The sequence below is a fragment of the Harpia harpyja genome, chromosome 7 (genome assembly GCF_026419915.1).
Source record: "Harpia harpyja isolate bHarHar1 chromosome 7, bHarHar1 primary haplotype, whole genome shotgun sequence".
Lineage (NCBI taxonomy): Eukaryota > Metazoa > Chordata > Aves > Accipitriformes > Accipitridae > Harpia > Harpia harpyja.
The window spans coordinates 3710718-3733632 of NC_068946.1; the positions used below are offsets into that span (position 1 = coordinate 3710718).

Here is a 22915-nt window from a genome sequence, read left to right on the forward strand (position 1 = left end):
GAAGATGTAACATTAACATTGCCCTCATCAGTACTACTCCAGACAGCGCTGTGTGGAGCTTCATTAAGTCCTAAGCTTTCCTGTCTGCCATAAATCAGTGTAGCTACATCACAGGAATCCTCCAGCAGGAGCAGTAGCAGCTTGCAGGGGAGATTTAGCTATGCTGAGCGAGCCAGGAAGCATTTTCTGCTGACAAGAAGAAAAGCCACCCAAGCTGGGATGAGTCAGTGAGGCAGATGGCAGATGTCCTGGGTGGAGGGTAGTGGTGGAGTTCAGGGGGAAGGAAGAAAGAAGTGGAAGTGGAGAGTGCATCCAAGGTGCCTATTCTCCGCAGGGTTGGGTGGACCACCTGCACTTTCTGACAGCACTTGGGAAGGGTCCAGGTGCATCAAGATACCACAGTAAGGGGTATCATTTGTGGATGCAGAATTACCATCTGACAGGGGAGATGCTTTCTGTCATCACAGGGCTTCACAGTTTTTGCCATTGTGTCCTAGTGCAATGACAGTATACTAGTCCAAAAGACTTTAGTGAGCTGCTGCCCTTGAAGTTTGATACCAGTCTAGCAGTTACCGTGAGCTCAGTGCTGCATTCGGGGTTTCAGAAGGACTAGGTTTTTGTCAGTTTCTAGAATATCTTAGCATGTCCGCTTTATAGTTAGGGGAGAGAATCAGCTTCAGTAATACATAAGGGGCAGGAACAACTGTCCTTTGACCTATGCACAAACTGGAGCTCTTGAGCATTTTGTGAGAGAGACTTAACTTCAGCTTGGTTCAGAAGTTAGGCTTAGTCTCTGTTGACATCTGACGTGTAATAGAAGTAGTGTTGTCGGCTTGTTTTCCAGAGCACAAAGCCTCAAGTGAGCCGTGTTAGAAAAGCATCACAGATGGAATGCTGTTCATGGGTGGCATTTATCTGGTGGGCCATTGCTCAAGAGATGTAGGACCAAATCATATAGCCAGACAGGAATAAAAGTCATTTAAGCATCTCCTGCCAAACAAAGGATGCTTGAATTCTTCCTGGCCCTCCTGCCCCTTAGGTTACTATATTCAGCTGCTAGAAGCTGCAATGAAAGAGAAGTAAACTGTAGGAATATGAAAATGGGGAAAAAAATGTACAGTATGCTGTCATTGTTGAGTTTTATTTTGTTATTTGAGCAGCTGCAGAGGTATTTACATGCTTTTTCCAAAGCTCTGTCAGGCACACCCTAACCTCAGCTTGGATAGACATGCCGTAGAACAAGTAAGCACCCAGGTCTTGGAAAAACTCTTTGCAACTCTGCAGCAGGACAGGTAGTTGAAGAGAAGAGGAGGAGGTGGAGAGGCCAGGACAGACCGCCAAAGCCTCTGCAGTCCTAACAGTGCTACGTTTGATCAGCACAAGGGGCTTATCAGCAGAATGGGCCGTCTTTGGGGAGCAGGGTGCCTGACAGGACGTCTGGCATAAAGATTATGGATGACCACCTTCTGCAGGCTGGTGGGGGGCGGGGGGGTCACTTTTGTTCCCCAGCAGATGCTCCGAGATAGCTGACAGAACCATGTCTGGGCAGCCCCGTACCTGGCCAGCCAGCCGGGCCGTAGCTGCCTCCCTTGTCTCAGAGACACACTGCAGTGCTCCCACTTCGGGAGATTGCTGATGGGACAGGATTCCCGAGACCGGATAAAAGGATTAGGCTCTGATTCCCAGGCCACCAGACAACCAACCCTCATTTAAATGCAAGATAAACCAGTCCTCAGACTGTTTCTGGGGATGTCAGTGAGAACGAGACCTCCAGACCGGCCATGAGGGAGATATAAGCGCAGAGATGTGACTCATCCAGGTCATGACTGCTGTGGCTGGGGTGGTAAATTGTCGGAGCTGGAGAAGGGAGAGCTGCCTTTGTCCATATATCAGGCAGCTGCAGAGGAAGCTCCACACCCTCCGTCTCATCAGCTGGGGCCAGTTGTTGCAGGAGAATGGCTGATTCGCTTCGTGATCTTGATCTCATCTCAGCCTATGGCTCTCAGTGCACTAGTAGACCTTAATGGCCCTGACCAGCTTCACCTGGGGCCTCCACCCACACCCTTGGCCCCTGGGCCCAGGCACTCCATTTAAGTTGCACCCAGGGCCTTCAGTCTTGGTTTGAGCTGTGCTGTAGGAGCACATGGCTCCAGCTCAGCTACAGCCATACCCAGCTATGGACCCTGGTGATCCCAACTTACAGACTGATTTTTCTAGCTTGATGCTGGACCTGCCTGGAAATCTCTGGACCTGACTGTGGTATGTGGACTGACTTCCCAGCTTGGACTTGGACGTGCCTCATCACTACAAACTTACCTGATGATCTTGGCTCTAGGTTGAATCTGGCCACCATCTCTGAACCTGCCCTGCTTTCTTGGTGTGGTGGGATGGAGCCATGGCTGGTGAGGCCCCTGCGTTACCAGCTGCATTATACCCCCTCAGCTCCTGGTCCAATGGCCTCTGCTGTTCCCTGACAAATTCCCACCACAAATGCTGTTGCCTACCTTTAATCTCTACTCAAGCACTATTCCCATGTGCAACTGTGATGTCCTACTTCTGAACTTCACGCATGTGAGTGCTGAGAGAAGCAGTTCACAGCCAGGCAATCCTACTTCTTTTTAGCTTCTGCTTTGCTTTGGAGCCTGATGGTGTCTCCTCTTCTGCTGTAAGCTCTGCAGGGAGTCATGTGGGAGTGCTGTAGCAATGGTATCCCTTTGGATCTCTGATGTCTTGTATCTTGATTTTAGGCTTGCATTTCCAGGAATGACATCCTGGGCCACTGAACTTGCTTTCATTTTTTGGGGGATGAAATTCTGAAGCCCCGTGTCAAACACAGGTTTGGGTTTATCCCATTGCCTTGGAAGCCCATGCTGGTGAAGTGAAAAGTTGGAGCTAGCCTTTTGCTGCTGTTAGGTGAGAGCTGCGTTAACTCCCTTCTTTCATGCTGACCCTCCTCAGGCACAGATGTGTGTGAGTCATAGGCTGGACTTCTCATGTCTTGGTGGAAGCTAAGAGAGAGGGTGGGGTGATATTTGGCCTGGAAAATCTTAAAGCAATTTATTTGTTCCAAGTATGTCTGGGAAAGGAGAAAAAGCCAAGGGATGATTTTATATATGAAACTCTAGCTCTTACAACTCTATTTGTTTTGCGTTGACAGTTGAATGGAGGACCCATTTGAAAATATTCCCCTGGTGATCTTGTGTGGCAAAATTAATGAAGCAGCAATAAAAGTAATGCTGGTATCATAGGATGCCTCTCAGCAGAGATGGTGCTGGCAGGAAAGGCATATTCATTACCTGGTGTTGCCTCACAAACCACTTGGCAATCCCTGCCCCAGACTTCCACTGTATGAATTGTTGCAGACTGGAAGGAAGGGCACCATTGCAGTGGTGTGGAGCTCAGTGCATGAATAACAGGAGCAGGGGAGAGGAGTATTGACAGAGCAGGAGATGGAGATACATATATATATATATATATATATGTATATCTGTGGCCTGTCTTCCTCATTTGTGCAGTTTTCCTGTTCTGATACAGATACACTTAAAGTAAAATTCCATATAGAAATGTCCCTGTACCACAGGCACAGGAATACTGCTTATGTGATCACCACGAGTTCAATTCCCTCTCAGTAAACAGCTTCAGTAAGGAGCAGTTTTATGAGCTATGATTTTTAGATCTGGACTGAATCGTTATTTAATCCTTCTTCCTAGGCAGTCTGAGAACAAGCCCATGCTGTGGCAGGAGAAGAGCATTGCGCATAGGCCTGGAAGCATCCTGCTGGGAGAGTGCTTCCCTGTTACAGGCAGAGACCTTCTGTAAATGCTTCACTTGCGCTGTTCAAAGCATCTGTCCTTTTTCCAGCCAGCCACTGGTGTGCAGAGCCTTTCTGCCTACCACAGAAAGGCAAGGGCCGTATCCTACTTCAGGGTGATCTGTCTGGCCTGGGACCTTGCTCAGTTTGTTCTGTGTACTGAGCGCTCAGCAGATTTTTGCTTGCTTCTTTCAGTGCGGTACCCTAGGGCACCAGCTAGGACCTGTTTTTCCAGGCAGGAATGGTAAGGCGGCTGTAGGTGCCCCACACTAGCACTGCCTAGTGTGGTATCTGCTTGTCATCACACAACAGGGAACAGCCTGCATTTCTGTGAAGCCTTCAGTCACACTGGTTCCCATCCATATCATAGATTTGTGTAGCCTGGATTTGCTATTGATCAAGCTGAAGAAGCCCCATTCCTTAGCTGTGTGGTTTGATTTTTATGTGCCCTGGAATCCATTTTTCCCTGGAATGTCCCAGGGTACTTGTCTGCAGTTCTGAGTACGACATAATATTGTCCTTTCCTTTCCCTGATCCGAAGCAAATGTGTCATCCTGGCAGAAACCAATGATGGAAACTTTCCAGCTGTAGGTGCAGGTGGGAACCAGATGGCTTTCTTGCTGCTTGCCTGTCCCTGCTTGGTATCATGCATGGAGGGAAGCATTGTCAGTGCCCAAACATCACTTGGGGAAGCTGCTGCATGGGAAAAGTTGCAGGCCAATGCCTCTTGGAGTGCTGATGGAGAGAGCAAATGGATGCCAAGAGCAGTAAATAATTTACATTGGTAAAAACACAAAGCTGGGTGGTCTTGGGGTTTTCTTTTCCCCCCTTGCTTTGCATCTGTTCATATTTAGAGGCTGTTCATACTCAGCTAGTCCTGGCATGTTTCTTGCTTTGTCCTTGGCTGCAGCAATACACATAATGAATGTGTTTGAGGCTCTGCAGCCAACGCTGCTGCTTCTACACAGAGTGCTTTGCATTCTCTTTGGAGTAGTACACCTGTGTAGTGTCAAAAGCATGACTTACTTATCTTGTAGTGGGAGATGTTAGGTAGGGGGGACATCTGTGTGAGTCTGTTGGCACTGGAAGGAAGCATCAGGAATGAACCGGAGTGTTCTTTCTAGTAGATCACTACAGGGCATGAGAAGGTTAAAGCTTGTGACCACCTCAGAGTGTGTATTGCTTGTCAGATCTCTGCAATGCCTGCCAAGATCTTAGTGTCATGGACAGAGTACTGCTTAGGCTGGGAATGCAGATCATGCTCCAGTTTTGTTCTTGTATGTCACTATCCTCAATTTTTAATTGGCAATTAATTAAATAATCTTCCCCAAGTCAAGTCTGTTTTGCCTGTGACAGTAACTGGTGAGTGATCTCCCTGTACTTATCTCAAACCATGAACTTTTTCATCTTATTTTCTCCCCTTGTCTTGCTGAGGAGGGGTTGCGAGAGAGTGGCTTGGTGGGCACCTGGCAGCCAGACAAGGTTAACCCACCACCTCCTCACAAAAAGCTGCTGCTTTAGGCAATGCCAGCTCTTTTGCACTGTAAATGGTCTGATACAAGATGACTGTTCCCACCTCTTGGAAAAAGCCAGGAGACCCAGAGGTGCTCGCCACTTCTGTGTCTTACCTGAACTGTGTAGTGAAGCAGAGAAGGTGGCCAGAAAAGGAAAGGAGAGATGGTGGGCGGGCTGTCAAGGGAAGCTGCCCAAAAACCTCCCACTGGAAGTCCAAGCTTGCCACAAAGAGTAGGGGGGAAAAAAGCAAACCGGAAAAAGCTGTTTTAATCCCAAGGGCTTCGTACAGTCTGCTTTTTGAGAGAAGGTGCCTTGATGAAGTCCTGTGTCAGCCTCGCACTCCGTGGTTGAGAACAGTCCCTCATGCTCTGTGGGCTCAGGCAGCCTGCCCTGAGCGGGCTTTGGTCGCTTCAGGAGAGAAAGGCCAAATGGTGGATTGGGAAGTGCTGCTCCTGGTGACTGCATCCTCAGGAAGACAGACACAGTTACCATTGTGTGTTCCAGGACCTCTCTAGGTTAAATTGGCTGCTCAGGACACAGTGTTAAGTTGGAGCAAATGAGCCAGGGTTACTCATGCCACATGGCTGTAGTGATGCCAGACCCCAGCACTGTGACGTCTCAGGGTATCATTAAGTTTTGGGCCAGTGCCCAGGCCTTGTGTTCGTGACAGTGGAATGAAATGGGCTCCCTGTCCGTTCTTTGTGGGCCACTCTTGCTAGCTGCAACGTGGCCAGTGGCTTTTCTCTGTAACCCCAGGACGATGTGTACTTCCTGCTGCAGTTGCTATGTGGTCTGGGAGCCTCTGCCCATCTGGTCCCAATTAGCCAAAATGCTGTGTCATCCCAATGCCTGTCTGAAATATGGAGTTATTTGTAATCATGCCTGTCAGAGATGGGTGGGAGGGAGCTGAGCGGACACCACTGTTCGGCATCTAACAGAGGGTAGGGGGAGAACATCTCTTAAAGGAAGATGGGGAGGGCTGGAGATGAGATGGGCAGAGGGTGTGAAGTAATGGGCTTGGGACCATTTTTTTGTGAGGGACAGACAGGTGAATAAAACTTTAGAAGGCTTGTAGGATCTAAGTCTCTATACTGTATGCTTGGACCTCTCATCCATGTTCACCAGCTCGTGGCTGGCTGCGATGTACCTTCAGTGATTGTTCCCATCTCCTTCCCTAGAGTGGTGTAGTGTTGAGGTGACAGTGCCCTCCTCTGGCAAAATGAGAAATTAAAGGCTCGGGAGAGGCAGTTCAAAGTGGGGACTATGAAGGCAACTGCTCCTACAAACACTCCTCTTATGAAGGTACATTGGTGGCACAGGTCTCTTTGGGATATTCAGAGCCCTGGCACAGGCTGTGGCACCTGCAGTGCAGGAATTCTGCACTTATAGGGAGTGCTTCAGCTACAGAAAAAAGTTATCCATTATGACAGCCATCAAGTAATGGACACCACTAAGCCCTGGAGTAATGCTGAGTCCGTCACATTGAAGGTCCTAGAGAGCATTCATGGATTTTCTGACTCCTCAATGCTTCCATGTTGCAAAATATAAAATATTCTTTTTCCTCTCTTGTCTTTCAGATCCTGTTTGACCAGGCTCAGAGGTCAGTCCGGCAGCAGCTGCACAATTTTGTGAAAGAGTGAGTACTTGTCTTATCAGTTTGGTCTTCAGCTTCTTGAACTTCCATTGCACCTGTCCTCTGTGCACTGAAAACAGAACTGCAACCTCCACACAACTACTGAAGGCTGTGCTTGGAGCAGAAGAGACACTGAAGGACGGAGGAAAGGATCTGGTTTGTGTGATGGCTGTTGCTGTCACCTTGCTACACTATCGTTTGGTTGCTGTGTGTCAACCAGATGTCTTCATCCTGTTCCCAGCTCATAGTTAAAGCTAGACATGAGGCATACTTCCAGATCAGAGCATCATCCTGAAGTCTGGTAAAGTTCATCTGCAGAGCCCATCTTTGCTACTTCTCACTGATCCTCTAAGTCAAACACATCCCAGAGTTCAGATCCCTGCAGAGCAGGGCCAGGTCTGCATCTTATGTTATCTTATATTCAATGCAGAGTTTCCTTAGTGGTTTAAACCAGTGCATGCTTGCAGCAGGAAGGAACTTTGCTGCCAAATGACTTTGGGGTCCAGCAGAATCATTGTGTTCTTAGCTCCCTACGCAGCACGCTTAGTCACTCCAAATTACAGCAGCCCTGCTCTTCCTGGAGTAACCTGAGTGTCTGCCTGGAAGATGGCAGACAAGAGGGTCCTTCTTGGTGTGGAGGGAGCAGTTAATCATCACTGTGCCTTCAGCTTGGAGCCTGACCACTGGTTCAGAGTTCTTTGCTAATGGAAATCAAGTTTACAATGCCTTGGTGTAAGCAATGCAGAATATTGCATATTAAGGATGTTAACTTGCACATGGCAGGCCTGAGGTGCAGAAGAGCTGGGCCCAGAAAGTTAATTGCATGGGGACAGTCTGTACCTTTGATCAAGGCTCTGGGCAGGCTGTCCCTGCCATTGCTGCATTAACATGTTTCCTCTGAGAGCCTCTTTTTCCCCAGGGCAGGTACCTGGTGCAGCATGGGATCCCATGTCAGCTGAATATAGGTCAGAGAGGCAACTGAGGCCTTCAGCTAAGTAGGAGCTGGTTGCCATGGGAACTGGTAATTGACTGTGAATCCCTCAGCAGCTGTGTGGTTTGATGGAGGGAGGGGGTCCCTAGCTGACCCCCCCATTCCTCATCCCCGTCTTCTTGCCTAGCACTCACCCTACCCCCACTTTGTCTATAATCATTTCTCTGATGAGCTCAGATAATCTGCTTAAGGCTGGCAGTTGGAAGGGTGAATTTCACCTTCAGTTTGGGTCTGTCATCCTTTCAGCATCTTTGCAACTTACTCTTTTTTGCACTTGTACTGCTCAACCTCTGCACTTGCAGGCCCTGGTGCTTTCATCTTTGCATTGCTCCTGCCCTTGGTTGGAAAATAATTTCTACATTTGGGACCATTTTGAATAATCCACCTAAGGCCAATCTGCAACTTCCTGGCTGACGATGGGAACAAAAGAACAATGGAAACTGTGCCCTTGCGTGGTGATTCATATATATCTGAGAGGGCAATATTTAGTCTCTAACCTGCCCTCCCTGTCCCCGAGCCCTGAAGGTCTTTGCCTGGTTTATTTATGTGGTACACACAGCTCGCCCTGCCCATGCTGTCAGTAGCCAAATGCTCTGTGACTGCCTTAGCATCTTACCAAGCCACAGACGTTGCTGAGTAGGAGGGTTTTATTAGCTAAGTCTTGAGGCTGCAGTCATGCTGCTGCAGTCTGGCTTAGAGCTAGCTGAGAATTTCCAGCAGTATCACATGCCTCCAAACTCCTGCTCCTTTCCACTGGGGATATGCACAGATGAGGAAGCTATTTGCTCCAAAGCTGGATCAAAAGCTTTGTAAAATCCCCACAGCCTTTGCTGCAAGTGATCCAAAAATGCAAGAAGTGACCCTGTTGTTTTCCTGTGAATGGAGCTAGATGGCCATGTAACTCAGCAGCCCTGAGCACTGAGGGCAGTGTGAAGAAGCAACAACCACCAGAACAGTAATCCAATCACCTCTGTTTTCATTTATCCTTGCTGTACCTGCTCATGGTAGATTCTCTTGGCCAGAGGCTGATCCAGACATAAGTATATGCAACTTCAAACAGTTTGCCACAGGGCAGAGTTCAGTAGTTACTGTCTGACTGTCATGTTCAACTGAGGTTCTTCATCTTCCCTAGGGCAAAGAATAAGTGGATGCTACTTATTTACTAACAGTTTTTAACTACTTTAAGTTATGACAATTTATAATTGAGGTAAACAGAGCTCCCCTGGACAGAAAATAAGTGTCTGTGTCACAGCTGCTGTAAGTCAGTATTGCTGCTTTCAACTCCTGAGAAGCCAGGGCTACTTGTAAGAGCTGATCTTCAGGAATTGCTGTCTTCACTTCTTTGTGGTCATGCAGCTCAGATCAAGTCCTGCCTGAATGGTACCTGCTAGTTAATTAAAAAAACCAACCGAACTAACTCAAAAAAACCTGCCTGTTGCTATGTCTTTATAACCTCCCACCTGCCCCTGCAAAGCAAACCCCTGATCCCATGTGAGGTCTCTAGGCATAAATAAAACTGAAAGTTCATATTATGGATCATGTATTTCTGAATGCAACTGTTAATAAATGTGCCTATTATAAAAGGGGAAAAGAATAGTCGAATGTCTGGATTTTACAGTCAGACAAGACAGAATCAGCTAGAGATGTGTATGAACGGCCTGACTGCCCTAGTTGAATGTACTGTCCTGAGTTTGAAAAGTAGCTGATTTTACTCTTTTCACAAAGTGAAATATGAAGCATGTGTTTTCACAGGTAGGTTTTGAAATGGTCTGCTCACCACTTTTTCTGAGGATTATTGTGGACTATCTTTAGGGCTGGATGCCATCTGGCCTGGCTTTCTGGATGTTGTCCTTGGAGAATTTCGTTAAGGCTTTGAAGGCAGTATGTAAGGTCCAATATCTTTCCTTGCCAACTGTCTCTAAAGAAAGACTGTCTAGAGCTTAATCTGGAGTCAGTCCACCTGGACATGGTGGAGCTTGGTGGGGTGCGTTAGGATCCTAATGGCATCTGGAGCAGGATCTCTGAGTGATGGTCGTGTATCTGGTTGCACCTCTCCCCACTCTGCTGGTATTAGCAATATTCTGGCTGCTTTGCAACAATGATTCTCACCATCTCATTTTCTTTGGGTTCCAGTGATGTCCGGAAGTTTAAGGAAACCAAGAAGCAGTTTGACAAGGTGCGAGAGGACATGGAGATTTCGCTGGTGAAGAATGCCCAGGCACCTCGGCACAAGCCCCATGAAGTGGAGGAGGCAACAGGCACCTTGACCATAACCAGAAAGTGTTTTCGGCATCTGGCCCTAGACTACGTGTTGCAGGTTGGTGTCTGTGCCACCAGCTCTGACTGGATTTCCCAGTACAGAACAAGACATCACAGGCAAATTGCTAAATAATCTACTGTAGGGAATGAAGAAGTTGAGGGATGAGAAAGGGCAGGTGGGGTCTTACAGTTGGGTTCAAAAGGGTACTGGATTACTAAGCCATTGGATGTTTTGCCCTCTGCTGCCTGAGGCAGGGAGTCCTTAGAACTGGTGTGTGACGGAGCATGAAACCACCAAGGTTTGCTCTAGTTCCAGGCCCTGGTTTAGTTGAACCACTATGAACCCATGTATGGCTTAGCAAAGCCCTGTACTGCAGTAGGTCCCAGGGTTCTTTGAGCTGCTTTTTGGCACAATCCAGCCTGTCTATATAAAAGAGTAGGCTGTGCTGGCATGAGAGGACCTTCACTGGTGGGGCTATGACTTCTGTAGCTGATCACATCCGCTTGAAACAGTCACAGGATATCAGTATAAGTGGTGTAAGAGAGGGGAGGCTCTTCCCCAAATCCTTAGCTGCTTTGATCTTTATAACTCTCCAGAGAGTCTGGCAAAGCAGTGTCATGAAACTACTGAAAGTGAGGGACTGAACACAACACTGTCAGGTGTTCTCTTGCAAATCATTGTCTGCTCCTACATGTAGAACATGTCCTTAAGGATAAATGGCTGGATTTGTGTGCACATGTAATCATCCATGTGTGTGTACCTGTGTTCATGCTTGAAACTCCAGATGGATGTGTGTGCGTGTGTGAATATGCATCTGGGTGAATGTATGTGGGTATGTATATGTATGTGCACAGTGCATGCCTGCATATGTTGCAACAGTCACAATTCCAGTTGAATACAAGGCAAAAAAGTTTTTGGAGTTATGCAGCACTGGAACAGGGACCCAAAGAGATTCAGAGTCAATGGCACCAGGCTCTGAGCAACTTCGTCTAACTTTGAAGTCAGTCTTGCTTTGCCCAGGCAATTGGACAGATAATGTCGGGAGGTCCCTTCCAACCTGTATTATGTTATGAGTCTGTGTGGGAATGTGTGCTTACCTATGTTTATGCCTTTGTGTGGCACTGACATCACTCTTCATGTCTGAGACGTGTTCTCTCCTTCCTAAAAATGCTACAGTGTACCTGAGAAGGGAAGTCTTAATCATTTTTTTTCAGTAAGAGAAATTAAACATACTGCCTTAGACTGAATTTCTCTTCCCAGTGGGAGATTTCCTGCAGGAGCACTCACTTACTGCACCCAGAATGGTCAAGGATTTTTCTCTGAATCATTCATAGGCTTCATGTCAGGTCTCTCCTTTCAGGCAGCGGGTGTATTAAGCAGACAAATTCAGTGTTAATATTGATCCACGTGTGTCTCCACTAGCTGTCACTCCTGCAGCACTGAACTAAGACCATCTGCCAACATGTTCTGTCTGATCATGAGGTAGTCTCTGATGTCACATGCTCTGGCAGCTGTGGATAGAAAGACAATGCTTTCCATTTAAAGTATAAATCATGCATGTCATTGATCCTCCTTTAGGATTTGCAATTTTTTGCATCTAGGATTTAGACATGAATGGAACTGTATTTGCTGGTAAGGTCACACTATAGTAAGCTCCCTCCATTTCTCCCACTGACAAAGAGTAAGAGTTCCTTTAATGTGCTGACCCAATATTGGGGGAGGTTTCCCTGTTGGTCCACTGCAAGGTACCAGTCTAAATCCATCAGTTTTGAAATGCGTAGATATGAGCTTGTCCAGGCATTCTTTGGTATTTAATTAAGAATATAGTGAGGAGACTTATCATGTTACTCTCTTATATCTGAAAGGAGATCTTTTCCTGACCTTAAATGTCCACACAACTGAAGGGCACCCCTCATAATGAATTAAAACTATATCCTAGTTGCATTAAGTTAAGCTCTCCCACCACAAATCCCAACTCGGATACCTGGGAAAAGGGACAACTTGGCTGACAGTAAAAATCAAGTCCCAGAATTTACCATGGTGGAATCAGCTATGGAGGGCAGTGTATTGGCAGAAAAGTCCTATTTGGTCCTCATGCAAATGCTACATGCAGAAAATCTTCCAACCAGCACCCTCTGTTTTCTCTCCAGCCTCCAGAGAGACAGACCCTGTTTTGTGGATCTGTTGCACTTTTTGCATCTTGCAGAACTCATCTTCATCGTCTTTGACTTTGTCAACAGGCCTGAAATTGGCATGGTCAAACTTGAAGGATTACTTGCATACCTTTAAGAGAGCCAAAAGGATCAGGACCCAGTAAAGCACAGTTCAGGGCAAGACTTTGCACTGTAATGTAGCACATTTCCATTATTATAGTGGCTGGTTTATGGCTATAAATGGCTGGGAGGAGTTACTGCTGTGGAGTAAACTATCTGTTGATATAAAGCATGGTTACTAGTTCCAGTCCTTTTTCTTTTATTCTTTTTTTTTTTTTAACCTAGTACACTGGATGCAGAAAAGAGGTATCTAGGAGGCTGGGGATATACCTGAATTACTTTGTCTCCCCTCCTGTATTGCTGGAGCTGATGACCAGGTTGCCTAGTACAGAATCTGGAGGCTGATCGTGGTATGCCTCACGGATAGTGTTCCAAGCAGAACTGTGACAAGCACCAGCAAGCTGCCCTTTGGTGACTTTTATCTAGTTTTAGGTTCAGTTACTGCAAGCATTGTGCTTCTAAGCAAACTGATGTGGCATTTATAAGTGAGTTATTAACACACTGGAACAAATTTTCTGTCATGGTAACACATTATTCATGATACTGACAGCTGAAGCCCCATCAAAACCTTCTGCTACATTTGACAGTTTCTTTAGTGCTAACTGCAGCACTTGTACGACTTCCCAGTGTAGCTCATGGGGTCTCTGGGCAAGCTATTAGGTAACTATGTGCTATTCATTTTTTACTTTTGAAATTCTATTCTCCTGGGTCAGTTCTCAGCCTCTTGCATTTTTTTTTTAATTACTTTTAAATCTCAAGGATATTTTTCACTTCCAGATCCGTGGCCTAGTATCAGAGAAACATACTAGGTCTCACAGAGTTTGCCTTTGTCCCCAGTTAAAGGAGATGTGCAATAGTTTTATCTTTGTTTCTAAGAGATGCTGATGGTGTAGTCTTACTGTTAGAGTGATGAACATTAGAAACAGATACTACCTTTCTTGTTCTTCCTACATACCTCATAGTCCTGGGTTATTCCAGTCTTCCTATTCTTCATTTCAGCGTGAAGATTGCCGTTCACTCCAAAACATGCTGTAACTGTGCAATTGCATGGAGTAGGGGTTAGCACTCATTTTCCCAGTGTCATAGGACAATACTGGAAAGAGAGAGAGAAAGAATCGGGACATAGCACCTTGCTGTATTGTGCTCAAGGTTTTTTACGGCAGGGATTTTAGGTGGGACTTTCCTGAACAAAGATGCAGGCAGTGAACTCTGAGGTGTCAAAGATGAGCTTCTACAGCCACTTTGCTAAGCACCTGCTGGAGGACTCGAGGAATGGCCAGGCTTTCCTATCCTTACAGTAAATACTCCAAACTGGTTCTTTTGCAGTAGCAGGGTGTGTTTCCAAAGCAATGCTATCTTGCTGTTGCAAGAGGTATTGCAATCCTTCCGTGTCCAGGGAGGAGGTGTAAGACTGAATGTGCTGGAAGGGCTTTTCTTCCATCCCAGGAGCCCAAGCACATCAGGGCTGTCACAGGAAATACTGAGCTGCTGCTGCTTCTGTGTGGAAGGGATGTGATGGTCTCTAGGGCAGTCAGCCATGTGCTTTTCTCCAAGAAAAATGGGTGTGCAAAGGGTGTGCACACTGAGAACTTAGCCCTCCCACAGGTACCACACTTTCCTGGCTGGCTTCACTACAATTACTGAAAAAACCCTAACACTACACTGGTACCTCTCAGCCTGCTAAGAGAAATCAAAGCAGTGACCTGATAGATTAAACATCTCCTTCATATAATACCAAATTGCACTCTGCGGTCACTGTTTGTTGTCAGCCTATGTACAGCCATACATCTAGCAGTGACCTTAATTAGTAGCAGCCCAGGTCAGAAAATGCATCTATGCTGTTTCCCTTTTTATTCCACCTTGAACTCACCAGAACTGTCTTCTCAGAAACTAACTTTCTGGAACTGTCCTTGAATAGTTTGTGGTTTGCTGCTAGGGGTATCGCAGCAAGTTGTTTGTACGTAGATCTCCATGCCGGACTGCTTAATGCTGCTGATGCTGAGAGTCTTATCTCGATTCCTTCACAGATCAACGTCCTGCAGGCCAAGAAGAAGTTTGAAATACTGGATGCGGTAAGGGCTCTCTGTGTTTTCCTGTGGCTGCTCTCAGTGACTCAATGAAAGGCAGCCCTCTCCATTTCAGGTTGCATGGGTCGACATACTGACTTCTCGGTCTGCCCTGGAGATACTGTCTGAGACTGCTCTGGGGGCTGCAGGTATGCTAACAAGAGGGGAGAACAAAGGACCAGCAAGATACTCCACAGGCCAGAACCGGAGGGGACTTTCAGGGGTGAAGGACACTGCTTTATGCTCACAACAGGGGTTACCTGACAGTGCGGAAGGATTTGTGAGAGGAAGAAAGAAGAGGGAGAGGCATCTAATGGATAGATTGCTTTGGGAAGGGAAAGGGTTAGACCTTGAAGAGGCTTGTTTGTGGGTAATAAGGAATAAGGACTTTTCACACTCACTTTGTCCCAGAACCTGTTCTGACCTTGCTGTTGTTTCCCTCCCCAGATGCTGTCCTTCATGCATGCTCAGTACACCTTTTTCCAGCAGGGCTACAGTCTTCTCCATGAACTAGATCCCTACATGAAGAAACTAGCCACAGAGGTGAGGAGACGGGGAATATGGTTGACTCGATCTGCCTGTTTGTACCCCTTCACCCTGAAAGGACATCCTCCTTCCCATTCAGCTGCCATACTTGGTAATCAGGGAGCGGTCAGAGCATCATGCTTGTTGGATGTTGGATGAGCCATGCTGCACTACGGGGTGACAGCCAAGAGCTATGGTTACTTTCAGTGCACACCCAAACACGGCCCTTTTCCGCTCTTGTGGGGACTTACGATGTTAGGTGGGGTGGGTGTAATCTCAGAGCAGGGAAGCAGAGATGGACAGTGGCTCCTAAACCTCCTTCCTGACTTTTATACCCGGTGTTCTCCTCCCTGCCTTTAGCTGGACCAGCTGGTGATTGATTCTGCAGTGGAGAAGAGGGAGATGGAGCACAAGCATGCACTGATACAGCAGAGGGTGAGTCCTGGGGCTGCAGCTTTGTGCAAGCAGCACTTCCCTCCATCAGTGCGGTTGTCCGGATCACAGTGGCAATTGCCATCTGATGAGGGGCCTTGCTGAGTTAGTCTTTCACAGCCTGGAGCAGTAGCAGCAGAAGTTGCTGAGGTGAAAGTAATAACATTGTGGATGCTGGGAGGTCTAGCTAGCAGGTAGGCCTGATCAAATGCAGGGCATTCAGCTACTGATACATCTGAGTACACAAGGGAGAGGGACATGGGGGTACCCCATGGGTCAGGGCACCTGGATTGTTGTCCTAGCTCTGCAGCTGACCTGCTCTGCTTCTGAGCAAGCCTTCCTTCTATGCTTTGTCTCCCTCTTTGCTACTGAGGATGTGGGAGGATTTAAAGTTTCATGTTCTGTAAATGGCTCTGAGATAAAGGAGTGAATGTAGTTTGTAATTGCCTCTGAAAACAACTTGACTGCATAGGAGAGCTGCTTTTCGGGAGAGGTTAGAGCACTTCTCTCCCACCCTTTTTTTTTTTTTCTTCTCTTCTCTCCCCTCCCCATCTTGCATCCTTCCTCTGGCTGAGCAAGCTAGCTTTTATCTGGCAAGCCCTGTGATCTCCAGCTACTGCAATATTAGCGTGTCCCTTCTGACACTTCTCCCTGCCTCTCACTGCCTTGCCCCGTAGTGAGGCAGCAATATGGCAGCATGCCTGAGTGCCCAACCCAACCAGATGGCCAGAGTCCCTGCTAAGTCATCCAGCAGACGAATGAGTGGATGCACTGCTTTGGTACCCATAGACAAGACTTGCTGCAGGGCCTTTTCTTCATTCATAGGGAGCTCACACTGCACTGAAGTGATGTTAACGGGTCATGGGGAAGAGAGAGCAGGACTCCACGCTGCTATTGAGAGGAGTGTGCTGCAGTGAACTCCTTTCATGCAAGTCTGCTCCAAACTGCAGTTCAGATGATTCTTGCTTAGCTCCCGTGACATGACATGGCTATAGCCTTGAGCAGCATAACTTTGGAAAGGTCCGTGGGGGCCAAAGCAATAGAGTTGCTGTGGCTGAGCAAGCTGTTGTTTTCAGCTGAGCTATGGTAACCCACTATGTGTGTCTTCTCACCTGCTGTAATTGGGAGTAACCACCATGAATGGGCAAGATAATAGGATTTATTATCAAACAAGTCTGAGCCTTCAATAAGGAGGCATCTTTGGTTAATGTGGGCTCCGATTTTCCAGACCATTCATCTGGGAATGATTCCAAATCTGAGGCTTGAAGAAACATCAACTAATTTTTTTTTTTCTTCTTTTCCTTCTCTTCTTCATGGATTGCTGACCTGCCCCTGCAGACCCTCCTGCAGGTGAGTACCCACGTGTATTTCCTTCTTCTGACATCTTCATTTCTCAGAATTAGCACCTTGCTGCTCTGGATATTTACTCAGTCCTGCCTTTGAAAACAAAACAAAGAAACCTTGCCATAGCATTAGTGCTGTAACCTGAACGCTGGAGATGTAATTTTAAAGCCCAGGTTCAAGTGAGTTTAGTTTCATCCTCATCAAAGTTGCTTTCAGTCCTGTGCTAAAATAAGATTTCAGTTCCCTCTACTCTGTATGGTAGTCAGTCTTGACTCAGTTCAGTATTGCAGTGGCAGCAGTACTTGGCTGGCACTTAATGCGTGTTTGGTGCCTGGGAGCCTTTGAGGACCATGGATCTGGTGGAGGTGAATTGGCTGCACAGGCTCCTAACAGAGGGCGTTGGTGGACTTTCAACACACGCGCGCGCGCGCTCTCTCTCTCTCTCTCTCAAAAACTGTCACGCTCTGTGGGCACAGTAAGAGGGGATTTCAGAGAGCCCTGAGAAATAGCTGTTCATGAACCAAGCTCTGAGTAGGAATCGCTAAGGAGTCCATATCTGGCAGGCACTTGTGTGGATCAATACTTCTCAACAGAAGGAATCTAAGTGGCTGTTGTTTTCTTGCTAATGCTCTCTCTCAAAAGTGTCATAACCCATGAAATGGAAATGTAACCAGATTTGAAACCAGAATGACAGACATTCCCTGTGAATCGGCCTGTGCATATGCTCCCTTTGATTAAGTGTTCTGAGGGAGGGGTAAATCCATTTGTGAACTCTCAGCTCCCTTGGGACTCTGCTGGAGTGATGACTTCATTCAAGGGAACATGGAAAATCTCTCTAGCGCAGTGCATTTCAGTTAAATCTCTTTATGTGGCTTTGCTGACTGGACTAGCAGGGAATGAAGCAGAGGTCAGGTTCCAAGAGGAGAAGGAGCGATTACTCTTCATCAGGATACATGTGGATAGAGCTGTGTCTCTCTGTGTGTATCAGCTTGTAAGAGAGCTGAACATCCCTACTGCAATTTAGGATTTAAAGCTTCCTGCCTGGAAATGTTATGAGACTGCTTTTCAGCTACTCTGAGTCAGTGTTGCTCCTCCCTTTGCAATGGAGCATGGCACTCTGCATCTGGTGAGCATCTCGCTGCCTCCAAAGGGAGCACAGGATGTCTTTGAATATATGTCTTCATGTTGAGCCCAGAATACCCTCTGGTCTCTGGAAAACTTTGGAGATTTAGTTGTGCTTAATGAGAGAGTGGTGGCAGAAGTACCCTTTTTTCCTCAACACAGTGTCTTCCCAAACAGCCTGCTAAGGCATGACAGAAAGGGAGGGAATCCAGTTTAAATAATACATTTTGAAGTGTTCTTGGGGTGGGGGAGCTGTGCAGATTCTGAAGATGGGAATTGAATTGTCTTTGGGCAGCTTTGTGAGGCATGGAGGGCAGCCTTTGAATAGCCAAGTTCATAAGGAAGTGGTGTGTGGCATTTTGTTTCATTATTGTTTTAAAATAAATCTGGAAGGAGAGAAAAACTCAGCGCAAATCTTGACTGTTTTCTTTGATACTGTAATTTAGGTGCCTTTTTCCTATGTCACCCTTTCCCCATTTTCCCTCATGGAACATCTGCCACCTTTGAGGCAGATTTCTAGGGCAGCTATCATTTCAAGCTGTCATTTTAACCGCTGTGCTCTCTGCCTTCCCAGCTCCAAAACCTTAAAGATCTCCATTTGCAGCTTCACACTTTGTATGAAAATAACGCTCACTTATATAAAAAGGGTTCCAATAAAATCAGTAAGAGGAAAGGAAGAGTCTCAATTTTTATGAGCTACAATAAATATTTGAGTTATCCTTCTGTTGTGTAAAGAGAGAGGAGAGCTTCAGCACGAAGGGGTGCCTTTCTCCTGACTGTGTGTGGGATGCATGTGTGCAAGGACTGCAGTATGGAATACATTTCTGCAAAGGTTGAGGAGACAGTCTTGTAGCTTCCCACATTTCTCTTGTGCGTTGAACGAAATTGTCTTAAACCACACATGTAATGAGGTTGTATGTTTTTGTGTAGGCTCAGTTGCTTCAGATGGATGCACAAAGACACACAGGGCCTGGTGCAGATTGGACCACTTAGGAGAAAAATTTTGGAGAACTTAGAACTGGAACATGCAGGCCTAGGAATTTTTTCCAATGGGGAATGAGGAGAGAAATGTTAACGTTTAAACCAGTTCTCCCTCACAGATCCTGACCTTCCTGAATCCTTCTGTTGCATCAAAACTGACAGGCCAGTCTCTGAAAGTGGAAGAATACAGGGCGATGTAAAAGCTCCTTTGCAGACTCATACCTATTCCGTGGTCTGGAGTAGCAGGGAAAGCAACTGTGCTTCTGTTGCCTGTTTGCACAGGGAGGATGAAGTGCCAAGGCAGAGCTCTCTGCCTCATTTAGTCCAGCTGGTAGCTAACAAACCAGGGGCCATATGGCACTTCAACACCCCGATTCCTGTGGCTGCAGTGGAGCAGGGGTGGAATTACTGGCCAAAGGGTGGCTCTGCTCCAAGAAGCTGGGGGAAGCCAACCCTGCTAAAGGCACACAAGCCTGGCTCTGTTAAGGTCAGGGAGGCATTCGGTGAGCATCTTCCTGTCAACTTTGCTCTGTGTTGCCTGGCTTCTCCCACTCCCTTCTGTGCCTCCATGACAGCTGTATGATAATTAGCCCTTGCTCTAAGCTGATTGACTGTGAATAGGAGGCAGGAGAGGGGGGGTAAGCAGGTGGTCCCCAGAGGCCAGCAGACTTCCTTCGCCTAGTGCCCCTTGCTTTGACAGGAGCCAACGGCAGAGCTTAAAGCTTCCCAAAAAGGAGTAGGAGGGGTAAAGGAGAAGGGGCTGAAAAAGAAATCCCTCCTTCCCTGCCAGCCCACGGTGCTTAGCAGAGATGCTACTCTAGAGAGCGAACAGAGAGAGAGGACACACAGAGCTGCTCCCTGCTCTCTAGGCAAGAGCAGCAAAACCTCCCTTGCAGCTGACATCATGAAGATTTTCGGCAGGCTTGAATACCTCCTGGTAAGGAGACTCCTGCAGGGTTGGTTTGACTTGGGGAGAAAGTTTAGAGGGCACTTTTCCCTGGGGGAGCAAGGATTGTGCCTGTAGGACCTTGCTTGCTGATGTGACCCAAAAGCAAGTACAGCTTTAGTATTTGCAGGAGAGCAAATGTGTTTGGTTCTGTTTCTGGGATGGAAAAGCTCTGGGGCAGGGCACAGATCTCTGTGCATCATCTGCTGGCAATCTGCAGAGCAAGGAGATCATTTGGCATTAGGAAATTCAAGAAACAAAAGGTCTGTAAATGGGATTTGGCCGGAATGAATGAAAGCTGTCTGCGCAGAATGGGAATGTAGGTGGGGAAGCCCTCCTCCAAATTCCATCTGCCTCTGAGGGTCTTGGATTGTACACAGTATATACACAGAGGTAAAAATAGCCAGATAGAGAAAAGGTTGAAATATATTCAGGCACCAGAAGAGAACAGAATGTGCACGCACCAGTGTTTGTGTGGAAGGGGTGTGTGTGCATCTTTAGGGAATGTGAATATTTCTCTGAATTATGTTCTCTTTAGAATCGAATAGCCAAACTTGTCACAGCTTTCAACTCACCTCCAGGAGAAGTTCTTTTCGATGCGTGATACTGTTAGAGTGTACATAATATTATTGTTAAATACTGAGCATCATTGATTACTTAAGTAAAGAGGGCACTTTTGTATAAAGCCTTTGTCTTCTGTGAGGGAAAGCATGTATTGCATGTTTTGTCGCTTATCCTAAATGGTATTGATTTCAAAATAAAATAACATGGAAGTTTGGTAGTAAGATATGTTTCTCTGAATATCTAAAAAACACCTGAACTGAAATGATTCACTGGTCATGGTTGCCTAGTTTTGATAGTGTCTTCTATCAGTAGAAATCAAAACATTGTACGGAAAAGGACAGTATCATTATTTCCACATTGAATTGATACAGTGAGGGAGTAATGCTATGGCTTTTCAGGGAGGGCCATTGCCATAGTGATGTATTTTAAAGAATTTTAAGGAAGCCTTGGTATTTTAGAGAAAGGTTCTATCTGTTCGCAGCCAGGTGTTGTGCTCTTTGGAACAGGAATGAACCTATAAACGAGACTTTCCTACTTCAGTGGGTATGCTCTCAGGCAGGGCTCCTTACTTAAGACACCCTCCTGCCCTGCCCAAGGATTCCAGGCTGTTGGGGAGCATCTTTGCTCTTCATATTAAGTCAGCTCACTGAAGCTGGAGGTTTATTTAATTTTATCAGCCATTTTCTCTGCATGAAAAGCTGGCTTCACAGGAGCAATTGGAAGAGCTTGTCTGGCCTGTGCAATGCAAGCAGTCTCTGTGCATGCTGTGTGGAGATGGACAAGGGAGTTCTTAAGTGAGTGGGCCATGAGGCAACCTCCAAATAGTGTTTTTTCTTTTTTTTTTTTTTTTTTTTTTCTTCTTTCATGGGTCTGTGCCTGTGCTGGGATTTTGCTTTCCATTTGCTGGTTTGAAAGTGTCTGCATTAATATCCTTTTTTACATCCCTATGGATGTGTCTCTTGGAATGTGTTACTTCATTGTTGCTTCAGCAGCATTCAATGTGCTCCCATGGAAACCATTGTGATGTCATTTCTAAAAGAATATCAGTTCCCAGGCAGCAGTGTAAACTAAGAGTGACAGGACTGAGAAGGGGAGGGGACAGTGAGACAAGATTGGTGTGATTTACTAAAAGTCAGTGAAGGATAGAGAAGCAGATGATGGCAGAGATCTGGTTTCTTATTTTGGAAGACGTCTGATTTATTTTACCAATGTGTGATTCAATGTGTCACTGCTGTTGCTAATCATGATCGCATATGCAGTTGTAGCCAAAGCCATTCAGATACCAATCCTAGGAAGCCTTTTCTGTGTCAAGCATTTTTTCATATTACAGAGACAATGAGATGCTAAATGCAGACTTAATAAATCAGTCCAAACTCATTCAGAGCAGACTTGCCTACTCAGTGTACATTGCAATCATGGGAAGAATTCAGTAAAAGGTGATTTATTAAAATCTCATGTATAGCAGGAAATGGAAAAAGAGGGGACAAGAGAAAGGATACGTGTGCACTCTCTTACCCTGCTTTGTCAAGGGTAAGATTTGAATCAAGAAAGTTACATTGAATGTTGTAGAATGGGTGACACATTCCTCCTCCACCAGCACCTCCCAGACATCGCGGCTTGGCTTACAAGGCTAGAAGGTTTTTATTTCCTATTTCTACGTGGATCAGACAGTCCACAGATGCGCTGCATCCCTTGTAAGAGTCTCAGAGAGACTTACTGGTGGCATAGTTGATGATGTGCTTAGCAGGAGCCATGTCCATCAGCCCAGACCCTTTGACTTATTTCCCAGAATTAACAGGATCAAAATCCTCTTGTGTCAATGAATAGAACAGATACAGGGACACATTAAGGGCAAGTCTGCCAGTTAAGGGGATTCATTGTCACACATCTGTTGTGTATCCAGCTGTGGCTACACACTACCATGATGTTTCAACACCATTGGCAAGATGATCTCCTCAGACAGTTTCTAAGCTAGCTTTGACCTGGAATCAGGTTTCAACAGATGTTCTTGTAACTCTTTTTTCCAGAAACTTGTCCTTTCTTTTCAATGGCTGTGGTAAGAAGGTTCCCTGTATGGGCTACAGCAAGAAGATGTGCCCAGGAATCCATTGTTTAGGCTCATAGTTTAAGCTTGCTCTGGTGTGCTGGAAGTTTCACAATTGCACTTGCTGTGATTTTGCCTTTCAGCTCCAGAGCCATTTCTGTACATTTTCCTTTTGGCCTTTGCCTGGCAGCGAAAGGAAAAACGATACTGATCAGGTGTTAATTTCTGGATTTTTTTCACCCTCCCCTTTCCCTTGCTTCCTTGGTCTCTCAACACTCCCAATAACTTTGTAGCAAAGACTTCTGGTGCTTCCAAGCAGAGTGCAATGGAATGGAACACGGTGGCCCTGAGGATCAGACTGCTGCATGCCCTGGGGAGAAAAGGCAGACTGGTCCTTATCCCTTGGAT

At 46.4% G+C, this 22915-nt stretch overlaps 1 protein-coding gene across 1 annotated transcript in view; it reads left to right on the forward strand.

Moving 5' to 3' along the window:
- Positions 1-22915, forward strand: part of ACAP3 (ArfGAP with coiled-coil, ankyrin repeat and PH domains 3) — a 101908-nt gene that overhangs the window by 52338 nt on the left and 26655 nt on the right. The window contains exons 5-10 of the mRNA XM_052791602.1: positions 6904-6962; positions 10084-10267; positions 14511-14555; positions 14997-15092; positions 15435-15509; positions 16845-16856. Coding sequence (XP_052647562.1) covers positions 6904-6962; positions 10084-10267; positions 14511-14555; positions 14997-15092; positions 15435-15509; positions 16845-16856 — 471 coding nt within the window. The remainder of the gene's footprint in view (positions 1-6903; positions 6963-10083; positions 10268-14510; positions 14556-14996; positions 15093-15434; positions 15510-16844; positions 16857-22915) is intronic.